We start from the raw sequence: 23,698 nt of genomic DNA on the forward strand, positions 1-23,698 counted from the left end.
TGCTTCTGTTGGAGGAAACCTCAGTTCAGCTGGAAAACAGCCGTTCATTCATTCATGTGCTCCTCTGTGGAGCAGCGGCTTTAATAACTGCTACAGAGTCGGTTAGCTCAATGAGGAAGCGTCTCAAAGAGAGCATGGCTACCTCAGCGAGGTCAGAAAACAGAACTCGACCCGTGCCACGTCTCAGAACACCCCACATGCCCGGCGTCGCCGCATGCCGACTGTCGTCTTTACGAACCTGTGATCGCAGTTGAAGCACAGCAGTTAGAGGACAAATGAGACTGTGTACGTGTTACTGTTGTTAGAGGAAAGGAGGATCTGAGAGGACGAGACAAACAGCAGAAACACAGATGAGGACATGCATAGAGGACAGGAGAAAGGTGTGGGGCTGACACCAGCTGGGCCCAGTTCTGCAGCCATGCGTGCAGCCTCTTGGCAGCACGCGCATAACACATGCTCAAAGCATGCAACGCCTGAACTTCTTCTGTGACACCTAATCCAGCTAATGTCACCATTTGACGCGCAGCTGCAGCATAAACGTGCAAAACGTGCAGGTTAGCGGACTTTACCCACAAAATCAAAAATAACCTGCAGCGTTGTTGTGAGACGAGGTTACATTTAGATCCTTTCCTGGCTTGTTTTCAGCCTTTGTGCTTGTGTGCTGCCGGGATGCAAAAAGACTCTGTTATTCCCGGTGAAGTCATGTGAAATTAGCGGGTCATTATCGCCATTACAGTTCACTCCCTCTACTTTCACGGCCACTGTGGAGCAACTACAGCTGCGTAGAAACAACAATTAATTGATGTTATCCTACGTTGTAATTGGTATCGCATGAAACATGCTGCTGCTCTGTGGTTGGGTTAGACTTCAGCCTCTAAAGTCTGGACGTCACCTCATTCAGAAGCAACACAGACAAGCAGAGCTCCACTTTTTATGCCCGTTTTAATTCATCAGCCATTAATCAGACCTCCTTACAGGTCTGTCAGCAACGCCAGCCCGCCTCCATCCACATCCGACGGCTTCGGCGTGTTCTTCACAAGGGAGAGCAGGTCCGGAACATGTGTCGACATGTTTGCACACGTGGTAATTGGTACGGACACGTGTCTCACATGTGGTGTGCATGTTATCCCCAGGGCTTCACGTGTAAACATCCAGAGTGCAGAGAGTGCACCCTCAGACTTCTGTAACATAAAAATATTCTCCTCACAGGAAGTGATGAGTCGCGAGACTCCTCCAAAGTAACATTCACACACGACGGTTGGTGTCAGTTAATCAGATAGTTCGACTGCAGATGAATTCCTGAGTTAGCGGAGGCTTAAAGCACGAGACTAACCCTTTTATTTCATCACATTTCATTTTCACACAGCAGTTGTTTGTCAGAAGCCTCCTTTTAAATCCCAGCTCCTGCTGTCAGAGAGCGAGAGAGGCAGGTGTGTGTTTACTCCTGGTTCTGGTCTACAGGGCCTTACATGGACAAGCACCATCTTACATTGGTGATCTTCTCAGTCCCTACACCCCCAGCAGGTCCCTGAGGTCCAGTGATCAAAGCCTACTGGTTGTGCAGCACCAGGCTAAAGGTCAAAGGTGACAGATCATCTGCTGCTGTGGCCCCCAGACTCTGGACCTCTCTCCCCCTGAGCCTGAGATCAGTGGACTCAGTGGTCTCCTTTAAAAAGCAGCTGAAGACTCACTTGTTCAAGCTGGCTTTTGTATGACCTTCTTCACCTCTCTCTCTTTATTCTGCTCTCCCCACCTATAGAGCTCCGGGAGTTGACGTCACTTCTCCCGGCAGGCAACAGTTCAAATCGAAACGGCGCCATCTTGGCAGGCAGAAGCCGGCAGCTGGACTATTTGTTATTGTCAGAAAACTCAATCAAACGGGAAATATGGTAGATTCCTGTTGTGCCCCAGGATGCAGAACAGACGCGGACAACGTAAGGAATGAGTCATCTACAGGATTCCCCAAGATCCGGAGCGCCGCAAACGTTGGAGCATTGTAATAAAACGCGCTAGTGACCGGGTTAAAATGAAGCTGTGGGATCCCGAGAGTAAAGGATTTCGCTTATGCAGCGACCGCTTCATATCAGGTACTTAAACCGTTTCCTCAACTGTGTATGGTATTTATTTTAAATGCTTTTATTACGATTCTTAGTGGGCTTCCTAAACTTATTTTGGCGTGGCTTTTTCTGTCTTATTACTCATAGCAACAAGTAAACATCCCGTAAAACGTTGCCTCGTGAGTTCTGCGTGCTGCCGTTTCCGTGTTTTATGATCACAGCAATCAACCGGCTAAGCTGTATTTAATTTTTAAGCAATGGTTGATCAATTGTCAGATCACACATAAAAAGCACTTTGGATTGCTATTATCTGTCTCACCGAGTCAGATCTCAGACAGATCCTGAGACGCTCCTGCCTGACATATTTATCTTATTCACGAAAAAAAATCAGACTAGTGATTTCTCTTGGTGTTCAGTTTATACATTCAAACAGCACAGCACTCTATTTAAACTACTTACATGTAAATCTGTTATTTGTCCGTCCATCCATCCATTTTCATCCGCTTATCCGGAGTCGGGTTGCGGGGGCAGTAGCCTAAGTCGAGAGGCCCAGACTTCCCTCTCCCCAGCCGCCGGAGCCAGCTCCTCCGGGTAACTCCCAAGGGGTTCCCCGGCCAGGTCCGGTAAGAAGTCCGCTCCGACAGCTTCTGGCGTTTTTAAAAAGTATCCCAGGGGCACGGTAAGGGTCGGAGATGTTTAGTCTATTTAATTTCTGACTATATAAAACGATTTCTTCTGTTTTAAAGTGTGAAGTAAACTCCGACGAAGTAAAATCCAAGCGGATCCCGTTCACGTTCATGGTTACATCCGTGTTTGTTTAGCTTTTTTTCCTGCCAAAATGGCGTCCACTAACTCAGAGTCACGTGGGGTCCGGAGCTCAATTCCACCTTCCTCAGGATCCACTGATTTCCCTCTTTCCTGTTCACTCTCTCTCTTTCTTAACATTTTTTAATCACAATTGTCACTTTTTTGCTCGTTTTAAATATATTTTTATCTAAATTCTTTTTTATATTTTACATGCTTTGTTTTTGTGAAGCGCCTCGTGATTTTCATCTGGAGGCGCTATAGAAACGATCTTTTCTTCTCCTACCATGGTGACCTCAATGAGCCACTGGCAGCAGCATGAACATTGTTGCTGATTTTGCATCTCTTTACATTTAATTTACATCAAAACTATATTTTGTCTCCGCTTAGATTATTAAAAAGGTGATGTTGGAACTTCAGACATCCTTCAAAAGGTTTTAAGAAACGCTCATAGTCAGAGTCTTTTTAAGCCCGAGGCGCAGTGCGAGACATCTGATTAAACTCGTCTCTTTAACCAGAGAGGGAAATTTACGGCAGAATCCCACAGCTAATTACGGAACAAGTCCCCGTCGCCCCGTGCTGCTCCCCACCTCATCCCTTGAAAAGATCCTGAAACACTTGTAATTAGAAGACGCTGGGGAAAACCCAACCGCAGCACAGGAGGCCTGCCTGTCACAGTACGTGTTCCTTAAAAGCAAAATAAAAAGCATCTGACTTTTGAACTTTGGGAAGACGCCTGCAATAAAGTAGGAGGAATTGGAGCAAAAGCTACACGCCGTCAAACAAATCAGCCTCTCCCTTCTGTTAGCTGTAGGCTTTTCGTTCAGCGGTGCCTCTCCTCCTGCCTGACTGGCATTTTCATGGTCAAACCCACCTGAAAAGGTAACCCGAGCCCAAATTCTGCTCCCAAAGAAACTGTAAAAATACAAACACGAGTCGGGGGGGGGGGGGGGGGGGGGAATGTCAAGTTTTCCGTTAAGAGCTTTTGAAAGTGGAACCTCTTGCTCAATGTTGTCACAAGGCGAGTACGTACATCGTCTACATGCACGCACACACTCCATACGCCAGCTAGATCTGAAGTACTAGGTGATGTGTTTCAATGTCAGCGAATGGGACTGAGGTTATCTGGTGTTGACAGAAACAAATGCAGGCGGTGTCGGCCCCTGAGAGACAGCACAAGCATGTTTTCTGTTGCTAACTCATGCTAGGAAGACCACATTCCAAAAAGCCACGCAACAAGCATTCAGAGAAAAGGCACAATACGTACAATGTGAGGCTGGGATCTGCGCTGGCCGTAAAGCTGCAGGCTCTGACACACAAAGCAGAGAAAACCTTCACCTTCACGAGCCTTTGTCGGGTTTACAAAGACGCCAAGTTGATTTGACACGACTTTAGCCGTCATCCCAGATTAGTCCTGACATTTTTAGGCCTAAAAACCCCAGAGTGTTCCTCCTTGTTACACAACAGAGACGTGCTCCCGAATCTAGAGTGCCCTTTCTGATGATCTGTTTGATATTCATACGGGTGTAGGGATCCATTCAAGACTGTCCAGAGATGCTAACGTTCGTCTTGGCAGAATAAGCTCCTCCGTGTGGTTTTTGCTCGATAAGACCTCAAAGAGTATCTCTTATCGCTTTGTTCATCCCGACTGTTTACATCCACCTGCATGCAGCATAAGAAGGCCCAAGGAGATGAAAGCCTCAGGCATGTTTTACCCTGCATGACCACAATCACCTCCGTGCAGCCGCTGCTCTCTCGCCAGGATTACTCAGAAGTGTTCTCTAAAGTGACTTTTTATTAGCGCTGACTCGTTTATTTTCTGACTAACGACAAGGATTGCACGCTGTAACAAACAATGTGGCCTTCATAAATTAATATAGCATTTGTAACATTACTAACTGAGATAAGGCAACGTGGGCAAACCTGTGTTTGATTATTTCCTCTCAGTTAATCACATTTTTCAGATTAAATGTCATAAAAATAAGAACAAATAAGAATCTGTTGCGTGCAGCATGAGGCCTTGGCGCCGAGTCGCTCTGCTTTTGGAGCTGAGAACTTGGTAAAAACCAGAAGTAGACTAGATTTACAGCAGCTATTCTGCTGAAAACAGGAGTGAAATCTGCAAAGTGCTTCTCTAGTGAGTCCATCACATTAGCCGTCTTCCAAGATGCTAACACCTTTTCTGCTGCAGGATCCAACCCTGTACCTACTAATACGGCCTTGGCCGTTTGTCCTCCCTGTATAAATAGTTCATGGTTTCTTCATCTCTTTGCAGAAGTGTCAAAAGCATTTACATTCAGTACTCGGGTAGAGGTACATACAGGGTTTTAAAAGACTTCTGCATTAGTAGAAGCATCAATTAAAGCTTTTACTCGAGTAAAAGTAAAAAAGTACTGGTTTCAAAACTACTTAATGAATAAAAGTAAATGAATTTAAGTAAAAAAAAAAAAGCAATTGAAAGCTCAAGACAAACCACAGTACCAACCCAAACCCACACCTCCCTAAAACATGTATACTAAAGGCCATAAGGACGGTAATGTTATGTAACTAAGGTAATATGGGATACACTACCTACCTGTTTCAGCTGACTGTACGCTCGTTGAACATTAATGCAACACAAATACATTAAATAAACCAAGTGTGGTTGGTACACACCAGCAGGGAGAACAGTAAATGTTTAAAATTATTATCCAACCACAATCAAACTGAATCTATCACGACGGCACAATTTAAAAAGGCTATTTTTAAAACGTAAGGAGTAGAAAAGTCGTCTAAGATATTTACTCCAGTGAAGTGCAGGAAAGGTTCAGTAAGGTAACCAAGTACTGCTGGAAGTTAAAACATTAGAAGTTCATTTATTTCAGTTATTCAACTTAAAGATGAAACTAATATATGAGACACTCATTCTGTGCTAATCCAGATGTTTCAAGCCTTTATTTGTTATAACTGCGATGACTTACAGCTTATGACAACCCCACATTCAAAATCTCAATTAGAATATTGTGAATATGCCCAGTATTCTAGGCTCAAAGTGTCGCACTCTAATCGGCTAATGAATCCAGAACACCTGCAGAGTGTTCCTGGGCCTTTAGATGGTCTCTCAGTCTGAGCTGGATTACTGACATAAATGGACTTTTGCACCATATTTTCATTTCTGGTGTGTCACCTAATAAAAGTTTCTATTCTTCTTTACTGAACCTCGACCGTTACTAATAACACACACAAGACTGAGCCGCACATATTTAGACTTTGTTTCTGCTGCTATCCCCGTGTGTTTCTACTGAACTCCCAAAAACATTAGATACAATCCACCGAGTCAAAACCACAGGTGAATTTCCAGATGAACTAGAGGCGAGTCTGTACTGGGAGCAGAGCTTCATTTATCACTGATCAAAGGATTTCTAGATGGAAAAAATAACTCAAAAATCGGGGCTTCATCGACATCCTTATGGTCACCCTGTGAGTACAGAGGATACAGGAAGGACTGAGCTACCTTTAATATGGAATGTGTCCCTGGAGTTTCACTAAAGCATCAAACACTGAGTCCTAAACCAACTGAACAAAAAATCTGAAAGAAGCCTGGCCTAGACCTCAAAATATAGCTTCAAGATCTCCACATCTTGGTAAGAAGCAACGTAAATTTCACGTCATCTACTCGTCTTTGCAGCTGTACTAAATTATCATCAATTTCACGGATGTTTGGAAATGTTTGGTCATTTGGAATAGAAGCCATTACAGTAAATTAGAGTGACTTCACGGGGAGCGCCACCAGGGGTGCCTCCAAAAATTTTTTGATAAGGGTGGCCAGATGGGGCCAAAGAAATTTTTGGGGTGGCATACCAAATTGGCCCTTGTGGTAACTCTGGTTGAATTTAGCCTGTGGCGATGTGCTGCATTGCACCTTTATTCGTTTTTATTAAAATAACAGTACGTATCCAAAATATTTAACTTAAATTTTACAAACACAAACATTTTAGAAAAATACATTTCAGTTATTTAAAATGTTATCCCTATTTGAATTTAAAAATGTATTTTTTAAGGTTAATTCACCCATTGCTGTGTTCACAAAAAAAAAACTATGGAGATAAAACTTTTTTAAAATGGCAGAAACATGTGTATTTTTTATTCTGATTATTTCTTTACTCATTCATTGTAATATTTGATTTTGTTTTATGATTATGTCTTGAATAAGCAAGATCAATATATGGTTTCACTGAACACTAATATGATTTATTAACACTGGCTTTTCCTGGAGGGGCCAGCAATTTTCAAGGGGTGGCCATGGCCACCCCTGGCCACCCCTTGAGGGCCCCCTTGAGCGCCGCACCACGTCCCAGAAGCGCCGTGCCGAGGCGCTGAGGAAGGGCACCAGCTCTATTTCAAGCATCGCCGTGGCTGTTTACAACATTGTTGAGTACTTTACAGATGCAGACACTGCGACGCGGAACGGCGTTACGGCACAAACCCAACTGCAGTTCTGATAACTTTAAAGGCCCCGTGTGTGAAATCGTTTGAAATCATGATGAAAAAAGTGACTCTTTAGCACCGTGCAGTTCAGAGAAAGTATTGCATCTATGGAGGCCCACTCATGAGTTTGACTGTATAATCAATTTCCAACCTGTGTAGTGAAACCCACACAAAGCTTAAAACTAGCTACTCGACCTCTTTCAAAAAATATTTATGACTATGACTGTTTTATCAACCTACCAGTTCTGAAGGAAGCAAGCTAGTTCTGTTCTTGAATTCACACACGGAGGAGGGGTGACGTCAGCCGGGAGGTCAGGTGTTGTGAGAAATTGTGTTCCCCTGAAATATTCTGCCTACATCGCCATTAGTAACGTGTTGTGGGAATAAAGTAAACAACGCTGATTTAGCCACTGGCTAACGGACGAGCGTGTTGGGCGAGACGGCAGTCTGCGGGAAGAGAGGAGACTTGAGTAGAAGGACTTGGGAGCGGACACGTTGGGACCGGATCGGGAGTTCTGGCACTAGGAGAAGACAGATGAACAACTTGAGGTGAGTTTGGGAGTCAGAGACACTAATTGGAGGCTGGCGTCCAGCTAATAGCGGGCGGGGGTCTTAACATATAATAATAATATTAATAATAATGCATTGAACTTATATAGCGCTTTTCTAGACACCCAAAGACGCTTTCACACACTCTCACATTCACACACTGCTAGTGATGGTAAGCTACTTGTAGCCACAGCCGCCCTGGGGAGGTCTGACAGAGGCGAGGCTGCCATTCGGCGCCGTCGGCCCCTCTGACCACCACTAACACAGGCAAGTTGGGTGAAGTGTCTTGCCCAAGGACACAACAGCAGGATACCCCTGGCGGGAGCTGGAATCAAACCCACGACCCTCCGATCATGAGGCAACCCGCTCTACCACCTGAGCTACTGCTGCCCCAAATATGCAACAATATGCAGCTTCCTCGTGTTGGACATGATGAGAAACTGACAAATTTTATGTGTCTTGACTTAAATTGTTTTTTTTGTTCAAACTAACAAGTACAACAACGGTGTAGCTATTCTTTTCTATTCCTTAGTTGAATTAGCAGACTCCATGTGTCCATGGCGCACTGCTGCCCTCTGCTGGTTCTTTCAGGTTACAGTCATAGTCCAAACGGGTAACGTGGAGCTCGTATGTCCCTAAACATGGTGGATGACCGTGGAGCGTCGACCACAGTTTACGTATTTAAAAATGTATAATTTCAAGTTGAGGGGAATATTTAGAATTGATGTTGGTGAGAAATATTAGTGAAAAAGGACACGTTTGTGAACTGGAAACACAGGAATTGATAGTAAACTGGTAAAAATATCACACACTGGGCCTTTAAAGTACTATGAATCTTAAAATATTCTAATAAATAACATACTTTCCCATTTTTAATGAAGTCTGATCACGTATAAACAATAGAGTCACTTCCCGATTCCTATTTTCAAGTCCCGCGTGATGTTGTGACTATCGCACGACTTTCCATGAAGCGCTCAGCGGCGAGGCGCGTCCTGTGTAACCACTTGACTTCTCAAAACCGCAGCGCGGCGCATCTGTCTCCGGTGTGCCCCAGGCGTCTCTGATGCCATATTCCAGCATTTTCCGATTGTTCATAATAACAAAACTCCACGAGGTGTACTCGACTGCTCTACAACAACAGAGGACGGTGAACTGTGGAGAATTTCCGGTTCTGTCCTGACCTGAGCTGAGACTCTGCCCTGACCCTGACAGTTTTCTGCACCTGTTCTTGCAGCCAGTCACAATACCTCTGCAGTCCAGTGCGTATGCACCAGATACAGCCTATGGTATGTGGGATGCGTGGTGGAGCAGTTGTTGGCACTGTTGCCTCGCAGCAAGAAGGTTGCAGGTTCAAAACTCAGCTGCGGCCGTTCTGTGTAGAGTTGCGTGTTCTCCCCGTGCATTTGTGGGTTTCCTCCGGGTACTCCGGTTTCCCCACAGATCACAACATGCCCTATAGGTTAACAATTGTACATCGCTTTGGATAAAAGCTTCTGCCAAATAAACATTAGCATAAAGGTCGCTGCACCCAAAAGGAACAGGAAATTCATCAGAGGACGATTTTGTCGTGGTAAAAGTGTGAAATAACATTTTTAAATTACACTTTAAACTACATTTAAATACAGTACTTTTAGTCTGAATGATGCAGGGATCGTAGTGCTAATCAAAGGCAAGTGAAACAAAATCTTTTTAAACTCACGTGTTGGTCCAGTCTTTCAACGTCCTCTGCAACTTCTTTTCTGTCCTTTTTCTTTCTAAAGATTTCTTCCAGCTACAAGAAAAAATATGGAGACGATGACACATCCATTACTTATTGATGTTCGTGTCTGATAATAACAACAACGAGGATCATACCACCAAGAACTCCCGTTTGTCCACCATTTCATTCCCGTCTGCATCAAACATGTTGAAAGCGATCCGGAAGCCTGCATGAGGCTCTGCAACCGAACCAGAAGGTGAAGTAACTCTTTTATTTATTAAGGATTTTTGAAGAAACTTTCCTGGATTTAGATCAAGAAAACACTGACTTGTTAAAATGCAGAGCAGGAAGAGGTACTCTGTGTAACTGATGACACCTGGAACAAAGAGAAACACGAGTCGAGGTGAGAAACAAAAACCAAAATGTTCCTTTTTGCTCTCACAATGGCATCAAATGGAATTAGCCAGCTAGCTCAAGGTGTTTACAGATGTTCAAAGTCACGCTGTCGAGATGAATAAGCCGTCCTAAGAACCGGGGCATGCCTCCAGACATTAGTAATCTTCTGGTGCTCGCTGATAACATCTTAAAAGGTGCCTTTTTACTTCGTGCTTGGTGTTCCACTCACACAAACAGCAGCTTTACAACCGAGCTGACCTATCTGGACACAAACCCAAACAAATTTAAGGCCCGTGGCTTCTGATCGTGCTTGGGTAACAAGGTGTAATACATTCCCAAGTAATCTGTCACTGATTGAGAATGGCCGAATTGCGTTTTGTGTGGCGTCCTTCAGCTCCCTTTGTTGTGTGGAAGAGTAAGTGTCAGGAGACATCTCAGCCGACTCTGGAGGCTTCTCCCTCCTGCCTCTGAAAGCATTCCCAAGCTTTTTGTTTGCCCGGGATGATAGAGAATCAGGAGCAGATAGTTCTGGGTGACTGCTCTGGGTGTTATGGGAAAAGATCTCAGGCACAAGCTTTGCTGCAGGGAGATATTTTCAGAAAGGAAAAGAGAGGAGGAAAGAAACAAAAAGCTCATTTTTAATAACTTTTCTTAAAAAGCAGATCAGATAACACAAAGGCCTTTAACGCACATTGTTTACAGGATGAAAAAAACAGAGCTTCTAATTAAGTATATTTAACAATTAAGATTTGACTAATACTAGATTACATCATCAGGATCGATGAGCTAACCGCTAGTCTGAGTTCAACCATGAGCTTCCAGCTTAAAACGTGTGACACGAAAATTAGCCTGAGCAGAAAATTTAGACACTTTCAGATCAAAAGTTTAAAAGAAATGTTGAATGTTTCCTTCAAACATTGCATTCATACAACAAACCACCGCCGGGCTACCTGGAGAGTCAACGGGAAGAGACTTTGCTAGCAGCATTACTGTCCCGGCTGACCCAATAATCTTTACACATGTCTGAGTTTAGAGTTTTGTGTCTGAAGCATCCACAGCTGTTTGTTTTCTAGCTCAAGATGGCCACCAAAACAGAACGTTATTCAGAGCCCCGTCAGTTTGTTCATATTGCCACATTTCCAGCTCAGACCAATTTCTTTTGTGAAAAACAAGACTTTTAGCAAGTGACTCCTAGAGCAGTAGTGTGCAAGCATAAATATTGCCAGCTTCAGCTAAATCAGGTGGAATTTCTTCATCTTTCTGCCAAAATAACAGGAGAAGCTGCACCATGTTACGTAAGAGCGTCGGCATAGCAATGTTCATACGTGCAATGGTTACATGGCAGGTTCTGATGTTAACCGGAACCAGAATGTTAACTGGTTATGGGATAAAAATGTGAGATGCTGTTTTCTAAATTTCATTGATCAAAAGCTTAACTCGTTCACTGCCATTGACGACTAAAGTCGTCATTTTAAATCCAACTGTTCACGGACAATGATGCCAAACGTCATCATTTGCATTTTTTTACTGTGTGGGCGTTGGAACGAGCCCCCGCACCGTGAGAAAAACATCTCAGCTCTAAAGCCGATCTTCATCTGCGTACGTCTCTCGTCATGTGATCAGGAAGCAGAAAATCCATGTGTTAGGAGATCGCTTTGGGCCGTTGCTGTAAAGCACATATGTCAGAGTCGCGGCCCGCGGAGCATTTTTATGTGGCCCGCGAGATAAATATAAAAAATATATTAAAACTGGCCCGCTGGCCGATTTTACCGCAAAGACTTAAACTCCCATGATGCTTTGCGGCGTCAACGGGGAGTCGACGCACCCCTTCCTTTGTGTTTTTTCAGCGCCTGCTGCCGGTGTTCTGAGAATTTCTCCTACCCGGTAAACCGTCCTAGCCGTTGTTACTGAGCATGTGCACGCATGGGCACAACACAAAAGGGGAATGCTACTCAGCTGTCATATTTGCAGGAAAATAGACAAGTAGTAAGTATTAGTACTTCTTCTCTTTGGTTAGGGTTAGGGTTTGGGTGAGGCATAGGGTTTGTGTCATGTAAAACAACGTAAAATTCTACTATGGGTAGGACGTTTTGCCAAAGTAGGACGTTTTCTCAGAACACCGGTCTCTGTGGCTCCGCGGTCTCGGACAAACTACACTCCTCTCACTCAGCGCCGAGTTCACTCAGCTGTTTTCTGACGTTGAAGCCCAGAAACGGAGATTCTAGCCGCTCAGTAATGTGTTCACGACTGAAAGAGAAAGTTTTCCAACTAACGTCCAGACAGAGCTGATATAAGTCCAGCGAGCAGCGACACGCTCAAACCAGCACGGCTCTGTGGCTGCTGTAGTTGTTATTTTTCCTCCCCGACACACAACAACGTGGTCAAGCTGCTCAGACATGTTCATCAGCACAAACCTATGTGAGCACCTGTTGTCATCTAATGTTGTCATTATTATGATGAAGATGAACAAAACAACAGGAGTCTCCTCCTCAGCTCAGATCAACCCCATGATGCAGGTATCTGGCTGGAACAGGTGAGCATCCCAGTAAACCAGTGGAGCAAACTGAGCTTTAAATATGTTGGTTTTATTCTCTTTTTCTGCTCCAAAACATGAAAGTTAACAGGTGAGATGTTGCATTTTCATTTAAGATAAAATGATATTTTTATTTTGTTGTTGGCCCGTGAGAAAAGAATTAACCTACAGTAAACAGGAAGTGGAAAGGCTGCAGATAGATGAATAGAATAGAAAATGCCTTTATTGTTCCTCAGTGGGGAAAGCTAGACGTCACAGCAGCGATGACACGTATTACAGGAGAAAAAAGGAGAATAAAAAATAAGAAAAATGAATAAACAAGAAAACATAAATCCTGAATAGATTTAAAAAATGCTGATTATACCACAAGTAATGAACACCACTGATGCCTTTTATTTAAAACTGACTTGCTCGTGTGTAATTTGATTATTCCACATTCAGTGTTAATGCAGAAATAAGTTTGTTTCCAAATTTAAAGGTTCAAAATTGCATAAATGTTGATAAAGAAAATGTGCAAATTTGCCGTCACTTTTTCAAAAATATTAAGTTTGGCCCTCGACTTGGTCCCAGAGTTTCATTTCGGCCCCGTGTGAGTTTGAGTTTGACACCCTTGCTGTAAAAAAAAGTGAAGCGCGAACCGGAAAAGGTTCTGCCGATCACAATTCAACAAAAAATTATGAAAGGACGGATAAAGCTTGAAATGCTCGGATTCTTCCTGATGTAAGAGGTGAGTCTCCGCTTTGTTTTGGTTGTTTTGGTGTCGACATCATCCTAGCGAGCAACGTTCTGTGACTCTTAAAAACAGTAAAAACGGTGAGAAACGCTGGCAGCGAATGAGTTAAACATCAGACCTGATTCTGTAAAGATTTCAAGCTAACGTGAAGATGCTAACGAAAGGTATGAAGAAAACTTTGTAAGAAAAGAGCATCTGAAGCAATTCTGAAGGCTTTCGGCGATTATGTTCTTGGTTGTGGTCTAACTATTTTATTGGCGAACAATAAATGGACCCTTGTGGATGGAAAAAGGCCATTTTTGCTCAAGGCGGCTCTGTTCTGTCAATTATACGGTGACTTCTTTTGCATTTCTGAGCGGTTTGACGAAGCGTTTACTGGTGGTGCTGCAAATAATCCAGCTGATTTGACCCAGAAGAATGCACTTTACCACTGTAAAATACCAACATGGTAATTGTCAGGAATGCAGGAATTGGTAGAAATGCATCATAATGTTATTCAATAATAGCCACATAATTCATATGTGGTTATTCAAGCCACCATTTGGAAATCCATGTCATTTTTAATGAGGGACTGCACACCATCACAACACGTAACTCCACCCCTAGTCAATATTTAAAAAATGCTATGAAAGTGGGCGTGGCCAGGAGGCACAGAGTGGCACGGCCAAGTGTGGGGAATTTCTATCCCGGGAGGAAGGGGGAGTGGGAGGAGACTACCTATGACATGTAATCGTACCAGCCCCAGTTACTCACAAGTTTAAAATGCAGTAGCCACAGTTCAACCCACAGGGGGCAGCACTAAGATGTTTCTAGACCTAGATTCTAGATTTAATCAAGTTTACATAAACATGTCAAAAAATGCACGGAAACAGAAAGATTGCATTTGTAAAGACCCAATTATACAGTTTATAAGCAAAAAACATTATTTTGGGGTTTAGTTACTGTGGTTAGAAAAAGACTGCAATGTGTATTTTTTCTAAAATGGAGCCGCTCAAATATGGTGTAAATGTTTCTAATGCTGTTTCGAGATGGCAGTCACAGTGACGGCGCCAGGGGGTGCTATAGCTACCCCTGGATTAGTCACTGCACCCCCATAGCACCCCCAAGTAAATATTAGGTTTTTGTTTTTTTACAGTTTAATCTTAATTTAATGTGCGGATGTGATCATATTTAACATATGAAACAAAAATAGTCAGTAAATTATCATATAGATAGTAAAAACTTAAACCAAAACAGGAGATTGATGTTAACCTTTGACCTCATTTTCCACCTGCGAACGAGTGAAAGGTAGAGCTAGCGGTAAGATGGATCGGTTTTTGTTGCCCACATTTCCACGGGTTCAGTCAGAAACGAATGAATGTTTGGAAGTGATCTCAAACCCACAAAAACCTACGAATCTGGATGAAGAGGGTCAACCCTCAACCGCCGCAGCAGTCCAGGGTTTTGCCGCTGGAAATGCTAACGCTAACGTTAGCTAACATTGCAACACTATAGATGGTTTTCTGTGTGGCTGTATGCGTTTATGATTTCATGGAAAAGTCAGCGATTGTTCATATGTTTATGATGTGTATTAATGATTGTTTCAGGTGTTGTTGAGGTGTTGTGCATGCATGTGTATCTGCTAGTGTTGAAGGTGTTTTAGACCCTGTCCACACGTAGCCGGGGATCTGCCAAAACGTAGATATTTTTCTACGTTTTGGCCTGTCATCCACACGAAAACGGAGTTTTTTCACACGAAAACGGATCTTTTTAAAAACTCCAGCCAAAGTGAAGATCTGCGTTTTCTCCGTTTTGGGTGTCTGCGTGTGGACGGACAAAACTGGAGTTTTAAGGTCCGCAACGTCACTTTCCGCGACAAAAAATGCTGACATCACGTGTGCGACCTGTGTTTACACTAGCTGACAGCATGGATGCCCTCAGAGCTGCGCTCTGTCACTACCCGATCCATCAATTGTCCAAGCGCTTTCTGCTTGTTTGGTTTTGCAAGCGGAATTACTGCTCCTTGCGGAAGACCACAGACGAAGGACGAGGTTAAGAACGGGGGAAGTACTGCCACCTACAGGTCTGGCATGTCCTTAACAACGTATTTATCCGGGTACGCGGTGGTGTGGATGCAAGTTTTTGGAGGGGCGGATATTCGTTTTCAAAAAACCCCGGCTACGTGTGGACTAGGCCTTAGAGAACAATAGGTACGCATGACCACTTCCTTCATAGCACCCTCAATAAAAACACTAGCTCCTTCATAGCACCTGCAGAAAAAAATTTCTGGAGCCGCCACTGGTCTGTCATACTTTTGGTTCTTAAACTAGCTGTTAGCTCATTAATCCTTTTGGGTGTAAACCCTGTTTCTCCAAACCGAGGCTGTTCAGGAAACGTTCTACAATGATGTAAATTATTTTGTAACATGCTTCGAAATGGACAAATGTTCCTTTGAGGATGGCCCATCTAAAAAAAAAACGCCTCAGAATGACAACAGATCTTCACCTTCAAAGGCCTTGAAGCTTAAATGGGTTGAAGAGAAAAACCTTTAAGATTCCTGTCATCTCACCAATACCACACACCTTCACTGGTGGAAAGAGCTCGCTCCTCCTCATAGCTCAAGTAGTTGTTGTTAGACAATACAAAAAATTCCACAGAAACACTCCATACAGAGTGGCATTCCCGGGGATGTAATCCAATGCTGTTCTCTGGCTTCATAATGTCCATGGCGATCAGGAGGGGGGGCAAGGGGACATGTCTTAACATAGCAGGGTTCAAACAGCTCCCTTATTCTCGAAAGCAACGCTTTGTTCACAGATCAATCCAGAGTTTTCTTTCTTTGCCTGACAAAGCTGTAGTGTTTAACAGCAGGATTAAAAGCCTCCAATCCCAGCGTTGGCACTTAGCTAAAGCAACAGAGGAGTCACCATAACCGAGGATAAACTCGGGAACGTTGAGGAAAAAATATATATCTGTTTCAGTTCAAGCAAAGCAAAAGCCAGGAGTCAATCTGTTTCAATATCAGTGCGTAGGTTTTCATCAGTGAGCTATTTATAAATAAATAAATAAAAGCAGTAATATTTATACATTTAACCTACCATTTAAAGGGGAAGTAGACAGGGTCAGCTTGCTTTTAACTAGGGATGGGTACCAAATTCAGTACTTTTTAAGGTACCAACAGAATTCCATAATACCGACTGAGTACCGTTTCACGTCATATGAAACGGTGCCTCGTTTCGATACCCGTCCTTCATAACGAGAACTAGCGAGACAGCGATTTGCCAAGATAGACAGCGGCGTGTGCACAAAAGCGTCATGTCATCAGGCGAGCTGTAAACAGAGCAGCATGGCAGAGAGGAAGCATTCTGAAGTTTACTTCCACTTGACTGAATGGGATGGGTAACTGGGTGATGATGAAACCAGCAACAACGATCTAAGTGAGGCATCATCATCTTAATCTGCTCCGGTAAAATGTTTAAGATTACGTTAGCTTGATATGTTAGCTTGTGTTAACATTGCTATCAGCTAATGGTGCATTCGCTTTCTCCTCAGAAATTCCAACTTCCGAGTAGGAAGAAAAGAACTGCAAAGGGAATGAAGATACTCAGTAAATTTGGTTCACAGCAGAGATGTTTGCTTCAGTGTAATTAGCAGTTTATATAACTACATGGACTCACCATCACACAGTTTGTCCAGAGGGAAAAAAAGAGGATCAGGAGTACATGGAGCCGGGTTTCCATTTTTGCATCAAGTTGTAGTTAAAGGTTTTCATAGTGAAGAATGTTGTACAACACCACAATGATAAAATACAAACAGTTGTATGTTATTTATTGTGATATTTATCAAATATGGTTATATAGAGAGAAAAATATATATATTTAATTATAAAAAAGATTGAAATAATAATTAAACACTCAAAAGTTTCGAAAATTGGTACAGTTGGGTATCGGTATCGATCGGGAATTGGTACCATATCGATTCAAATGTCATTTCAAATGTTTTTATTATTCATCGCATTATTTTATTTTTATAGTGCTGTTAACTGTTCTCCTATTTTATTGTTTTTAGTAGGAATTTTTAAATCTGACTATTTATGCTTTGTTCTTATGTATTTTGCCTGTTCTTATTGTGTTTCTTGGTCACGCATTTGGCTTCTTTTATGTACAGCACTTTGGTTAGCTGCCATTAGTTAGTTAGTTAGTTAGTTTGGTTAGTGCCACAATAGCCACATGCTATTGTGAAATGGTGCTTAATAAATAAATATGGTATGGTAGATGTACCCATCCCTACTTTTAGCACCCCCTGGTGTCCGTTTGTAGATCCGAAAGCAAAACTTATCTCCTTGCTGTGCGTTCTCTTTTTTAACACCTCAATCTAAAAGCTGAAACGTCTCCCAGCCTTCATTAGTGTCTACAGGAGTGATTGATCACTCAATTAAACAAATGTGTTAAAGGTCTAACCCCCAAATTCCACTACCTCCGCTCCGGTCCGCCCCCGCCTTCCGCAGCCGCTCGCTTCCGAACTCAATTTTTACTGGTACCCGCTTTACAACGGCTCCGCTCCAGTGCGGAGACCTGAGGTGGGCAAACAAGCATGTGCGGGATTTTCGAGATCTTGCGATACAGTCCGAGCAATAAACGCGGAAGTTATATCCAAACACCCGTTGTGTGGGAGAAGCATCGGCATGAACTGTTTAATCTGCCCATCATTTGTGTTGAGAGATCAGCAGTGTTTGGATCAACAAAGTGTGACTGCTTTGATAGTAGAAACTGTATTTATGGCTTATTTTTGTGCATTTAAACTTCAGCCGCCATTGATAGTTGTTAAAAGTTGTTAAACCTGTGCAAATGAAACAAAAAACGCTTTTTGTTTATCGATTTATTGTGAAATAACGGAAGCTGTGCTTGCTCCCTTTCCTGTTGGGCGGTTGTGATTTCTGTCCGTTGACTGCGGAGGTGCTCCGGCGTCCGGCAAAAATAGAATCGATCCTATTTTTGCCGGATGGCGGAACGGCGGGCGGCGCACAGCGCCGCACGGCCGCAGTAGTGGAACAGCTCTGATTGACTACAACGGGACCGATTTTGCTGCGGAGTTCGTGTCGGAGCGGAGCGCAGATAGTGGAATTTTGGGGTAAAAGACTCAGAAAACATGCTGGAACCAGACTGCAGCGCCGGGTGCGTCAGCTCCATTTTTTTTAAGTCCCATCAGAGCGGCCCGCCAGTCTGAAGTTGCAAGTGGGATATTCTGGCCACAGTGGGCGATGGGGCTGGGTGGCCTTAAAGGTCATTTTAGCACATACTGATTCAAGAAAATGATTTAAATATATTAAAAAGTTGCAAAGTATGGCTTTAACAGGTTGAATAATGATTCCTGCAAAATGATTTTATTTCATTTCTCAGGTCGAACACACAACATTTAACAAATTAAATATATTCTAGATCAATGTAAAAAAAAAGGAATCCTAAATTTTAACTAAGAAATGTTTAGAAATCCTTTTGTTGCAATATTGCAATTATTATGCAAATAATAAAAAGTTTTTTTAATGAACTCTCCTGTTGACCCTTTTATTTTTACAAAACAAGCTTTTAAGTTTTTTCTGTGCAGCCTGGTAGCCAAATGAAGTCTGTATGTTACCAACAAAGGATCATTTCCTGCATGAGTTCCCTGCACATAAATAACATGTCATCAGGCTTATGACGTGCTGACAGCTACAGGGCACACCTTCTGCTGCAACAGCTCGAGCAGAATGGATTTATGGGTACCTCGTTCTCGGAGATTTCTGAACAAATTAGATGATCCTTTCCAAACAGGAGGGGTATCGCGCAGCATCTTCTCTAATTCCTGCAAAAACAGAAGAAAATCCGTTCGTTTCAAAGTCCCGAGTGATCTCAAAACGAGGCTGTTTGCTGGAATTACAGTAATTGCAGCGGTTTAAGGCAGACGAAGAGGAGAGTCAGCAAAAAAAACAGCAGCTAGTGCTCTGATGACAACTCACCTTTTTGGTGAAGGACTTCCATCCTCTCTTACCTAAATGAAACGAAAAAGAAAAGTTGAAGCAAAAGTGAAAACCTGTTTATGTGGACAGAAACATAAGCAGTGCGTCACCACCAACACATTCCAGTGCTCTATAAAGCTGAAGATAAGAAGGAAATGTCATTAAAAAGTGGGAGGGAGATCACCCTCCAGTGACACATTTAAAGACTGTCTGGGATTTTAATTACTACGTTATGATTCCCTTTCTGAAGATATCCCTGATATTAAAGTAAATACGTGCAGAAACACCATCTCTTTACAACGACAATAAAACCGTTAAACACCAGTTTACCATTTCCTGCAAATCACCAATTAGCAGTGTGAGGATAACAGGAGTTGGTGTGTTGTTTATTTGTCCGCGAAGCGAAGCGCCATCCAACACGCCACACACCAGCCTTCACAGGCACCCTTCTCTTATCGTGACATTTATGGCATGCTCTCTGAGGAGCTCGGTTTCTGTGGGTCCCTGCAAGTTTGTTGCCACATAAATGAGCCATAAAGGTAGGGTTGCTGGTAAAGATGTGTATCTTTATCTTTATGCAGGTGTTATGACTGAAGCACTTAAAGCTGTGACTTATTGTCCGATGACACTTCAGAGCCTTCCAGGAAGCAGCACCGCAACATTTTTACACTGTTATTAAACCACTCAATCACTAATACTTTGAAAATAAAGACTTGACAGGCATTTAATGAGGAAGAATAGAAAAAAGTAGGTACTTTGTGCAAAGAAGAGCAAAGACTCTACCACTGATTCTGGAAAGTTGATGTTTTATCTCCAGAAAAAAACACAAGTCTGAAGGGGTTCTGTCATGTGTTGGAGTTGCTAATGCGAATGGTCTTCAGTCGGGAGAGGGTAGAATGCCTTCTCCGGGTCAGGGACGAGGTCCTGCCTCTAGTGGAGGAGTTTAAGTATCTCGAGGTCTTGCTCACGAGTGACGGAAAGATGGAGCGTGAGATCGATAGGCGGATTGGTGCTGCGTCTGCAGTGATACGGGCGTTGTACCGACCTGTTGTGCTAAAAAGAGAGCTGAGCCAGATGGCGAAGCTCTTGATTTACTGGTCGATCTACATTCCTACCCTCACCTATGGTCGCAAGCTTTGGGTGGTAATCGAAAGAACGCGATCAAGGATACAAGCGGCCGAAATTAGTTTTCTCCAGCATGGCAGGGCTCTCCCTTAGAGAAGCTCGGTCATCCGGGAGGGGCTCGGAGTAGGACTGCTGCTCCTCCACATTTAGAGGAGCCATTTGAGGTGGCTCTGGTATCAGATTAGGATATCTCCTGGATGCCTCCCTGGTGAGGTTTTAGGGCACATCCAACCGGGAGGAGACCCAAGGGAAGATCCAGGACAAGCTGGAGGGACTATGTTTCTTGGTTGGTCGGGAACGCCTTGGGATTTTCCCACAAGGAGCTGACCCAAGCTGGGTAGAGGGACGTCTGGGCCTCTCGACTTAGGCTGCTGCCCCCGCGACTCTGTGTGTGTGTGTGTGTGTGTGTGTGTGTGTGTGTGTGTGTGTGTGTGTGTGTGTGTGTGTGTGTGTGTGTGTGTGTGTGTGTGTGTGTGTGTGTGTGTGTGTGTGTGTGGATGATGCCAACGGTGGGCTTCTACCAACCAAGATGCACTCTGCTCTCTCCTGAACGCAAAACTAAGGTACCAGGGCTTAATCAGTTTGACTTTGAACCGCGGTGTGAAATGCTGAAGTTAATCCACCGCTATGACTTCTACAACACTGCCGAAAAACAAAAAAAAAAGACAATAGCGCGACCCTCACAGCCAAAAACACAAGCAAAAATGGAACGGATACACGTGGATGAAGCTGAACCAGCAGCCACCGGACTGTTTCCACCTAAGGGCTTGAATATTTTAGATATAATTACCCTTGTCTAAATAGTATTCTTACTCCTCAATATTTAAAATAAAGATGAACAAGTAGAAATTACCTTTAAGCACATTCATTGTAACAAATTGGACTAGTAGCAACTTAGCATCTCATTCCATGAAGGTGCCTTCATCCTTCAGTGTTGACTTGAATAAAAGTCATGTGTAAACGTCATAACTGAACAGTTATAAACAGTTAAACCTTTATTTGTCTCGTTACAGAAACATAAATTAGGCTACAAGGCTAATCAAATCTATTTTTAGGGATGTTCCGATTATGTTTTTTTGCTCAAACCGATTCCGAGTCATTTTGAGTATCTGCTGATACCGAGTCCCGCTCCGATACTTTTCAGAAAAGCATTAAAACAAGAAGAAAAAAGAAATAATTTTTAGCAAAGCATTAAAATAAAATAAAATGGGGGGGGGGGGGGGGGGTCAGGAAAACATTACAATAAGAAGAAAACATCCAAATCATTTAAGTTTCACTTTAAATTTTTTTAGGAAGCACACCGATTAAAAACTTGTTCATATTGAGAATTTACTTAAAAGTAGCAGCTTTGCTCTTATTTCAAGTTGTTTACTCCCTCAATATGCAGCTGTGAACAATGCGTGTTCACCATCGACATACATACTGGACAACTAATTTCCATAGGCTCCAATAACACGTTTTTGAGGACAAATGGGAGGTGGCCACCACCGCCATTTTAGCCGTGTCACAGGTTCCGTCACGCCCAGACAATTCCACAAAAGGTAAGAGAGGAGGAGCTGAGGGTGGGGCTGTAAGGCTGGGATCAAATGACGACACCCAGTCCAACTAGCTACAAGCTAACCTGAAGCTAACCCAAAGCTAATGCGGAGGTGGGAGCTAAGCTAACGGAGGTAGCAACCTAGCTACAACCGGAGTTAACTGTGCACAACACCAGAGCTTCTGAGTCAGAGATACGCCGGGCTGACCGCTGGGGAGAACCGGGTGGAAAACATCGGTCTCCCGAGAGCTCCACAAGCCGATAGTGGGAACCCAGCTCCACCAACATGTTATATTTCAACCCATTTTCTAAAGTGCAGCATTATGTTAAATGCACTGGGTTTTACCCTATTACATTTAAATTTCATGGTTAAACAGTACATGTTAAAATCTAAGCTCAGCTCGGCAGTGACCTAAAATACATAAATATAATTTTACTTACCGAAAAAAATGAAGTGGAGACTCCTTGGATGCTCTATTAGTGCAATTAATGCCACAGCAAGTCATTTTGTCCAACAGTTGCACAAATAATATCCAAACAAGAATACACACACACAGAGACTCAAAATCCTGGAACAGTTTCCAGGCCAGACCGAGGCTCTACTGAGGCCTTTCCACGGAGCTAACTCTGTGGTCACGTGGGTCTGATGCTCATTAATTATACAGAATTTTAGGCTTTTAATACACTTAAACAGAAGAGTGAGAAAAAAATTCTCCCCCCTCAGAGTTGTCATGAGTGTAAACTAGATCATTTAAACCTAAAACATGTTCTGGTACCAGGCTGTAAACATGTTTATTTCTGCTGTGAAGTTGGTATTTTTAACATGGGAGTCAATGAGGATTTGCTCGCTTCTGACACCAGCCCCTAGTGGATGAGGGTGGAACTGCAATTTTTGGTACTTCCGGGTTGGCCTCAATTTTTGAGCCGCATTGTGGGGGCTTGGTGTTCACTTGACGGAGCAAGGAGGCGGAGCCGTCGGCAGGCAAGTTAACTTTTCTCTGCCGAACACCGGTAGCTCTAGCGTGCAGCACCGTGCTTCAGAACTAGAAACCCCGATGTTTTGCAGACTGTTGGTAATTTCTTTGTGTTTATTAGCGTAACTTTCTCTGTCGGCTGGCTTTGCGTTTTTGTCTGACTTCACTGTGAACTGTGGCTGTTAGACATAAACTGGGGATGAATGGAGACCGGTGATTTGCTTTGTTGATGCCCGAAGGGAAAAGCCGACAGCAAAAGTAGCTTGTCTGAAGGCAGCAAATCATGGAGCTGTGTCCGGTATGTTGAACACCCAGTTTGCACACATTACAAGTGTCTGTAGCTCTGCCTTTGCTCTCCGGTTTAAAACACCAAGCTGCAGATATTTTAGCTCTCCTGGGGAGACACGTTAGCTATGTGTTAGCAGGCTTGCTAACAGCGGCACTTGGTGTCCGAGTCCTTGCCTGCCGTAAATTGTGTGACGTTACTGTGTTGTTTTCATACAAGAAACAAATATTGATGATGTAGAGGGACTTACTGAAGATAAAACTTAGCCATGTTTAATCCATTTGAAAATCTCTGTCTCAGGATGAATTTAAAAAGTCATGTTTGTTGTTTTAAAAGGTTAAATCCGATTTATTTCTCCCAATTTCGATCCTTTCAAAAACACGTGATTGGGCCCGATTCCCAATCACGTGATCGGACCGGAGCATCCCTAGTACTTTTTAAAGTTGTACACTGTAATTTAGAAATTACAGGCATTACTTTGATTTTACAAACTATTTTTTCTAAGCAGAATCTCTGAAAAGCAGCAACAGATATCTTCTGGAGTTCCAAACCTTTACAGAGTGT

At 43.1% G+C, this 23,698-nt stretch overlaps 1 protein-coding gene across 9 annotated transcripts in view; it reads right to left on the reverse strand.

Annotated features, from left to right (window-relative positions):
* Positions 1-23,698, reverse strand: part of micu3b (mitochondrial calcium uptake family, member 3b) — a 43,616-nt gene that overhangs the window by 9,520 nt on the left and 10,398 nt on the right. For 3 of the 9 annotated variants that reach the window (XR_001571893.3, XM_054738263.2, XM_015946331.3), the window contains exons 3-9: positions 19,213-19,244; positions 18,980-19,058; positions 9,905-9,952; positions 9,732-9,814; positions 9,577-9,648; positions 4,129-4,170; positions 143-238 (exon numbers count right to left, since the gene is read on the reverse strand). Coding sequence is in view for 8 of the 9 variants with exons in the window: in XM_054738263.2 (XP_054594238.1) it covers positions 143-238; positions 4,129-4,170; positions 9,577-9,648; positions 9,732-9,814; positions 9,905-9,952; positions 18,980-19,058; positions 19,213-19,244 (452 nt within the window). In the remaining variant the exon portion in view is untranslated. The remainder of the gene's footprint in view (positions 1-142; positions 239-4,128; positions 4,171-9,576; positions 9,649-9,731; positions 9,815-9,904; positions 9,953-18,979; positions 19,059-19,212; positions 19,245-23,698) is intronic. The other 6 variants (XM_054738265.2, XM_054738264.2, XM_054738269.2 and 3 more) reach the window with 4 other exon arrangements.

This window comes from Nothobranchius furzeri, chromosome 1 (assembly GCF_043380555.1).
Source record: "Nothobranchius furzeri strain GRZ-AD chromosome 1, NfurGRZ-RIMD1, whole genome shotgun sequence".
Lineage (NCBI taxonomy): Eukaryota > Metazoa > Chordata > Actinopteri > Cyprinodontiformes > Nothobranchiidae > Nothobranchius > Nothobranchius furzeri.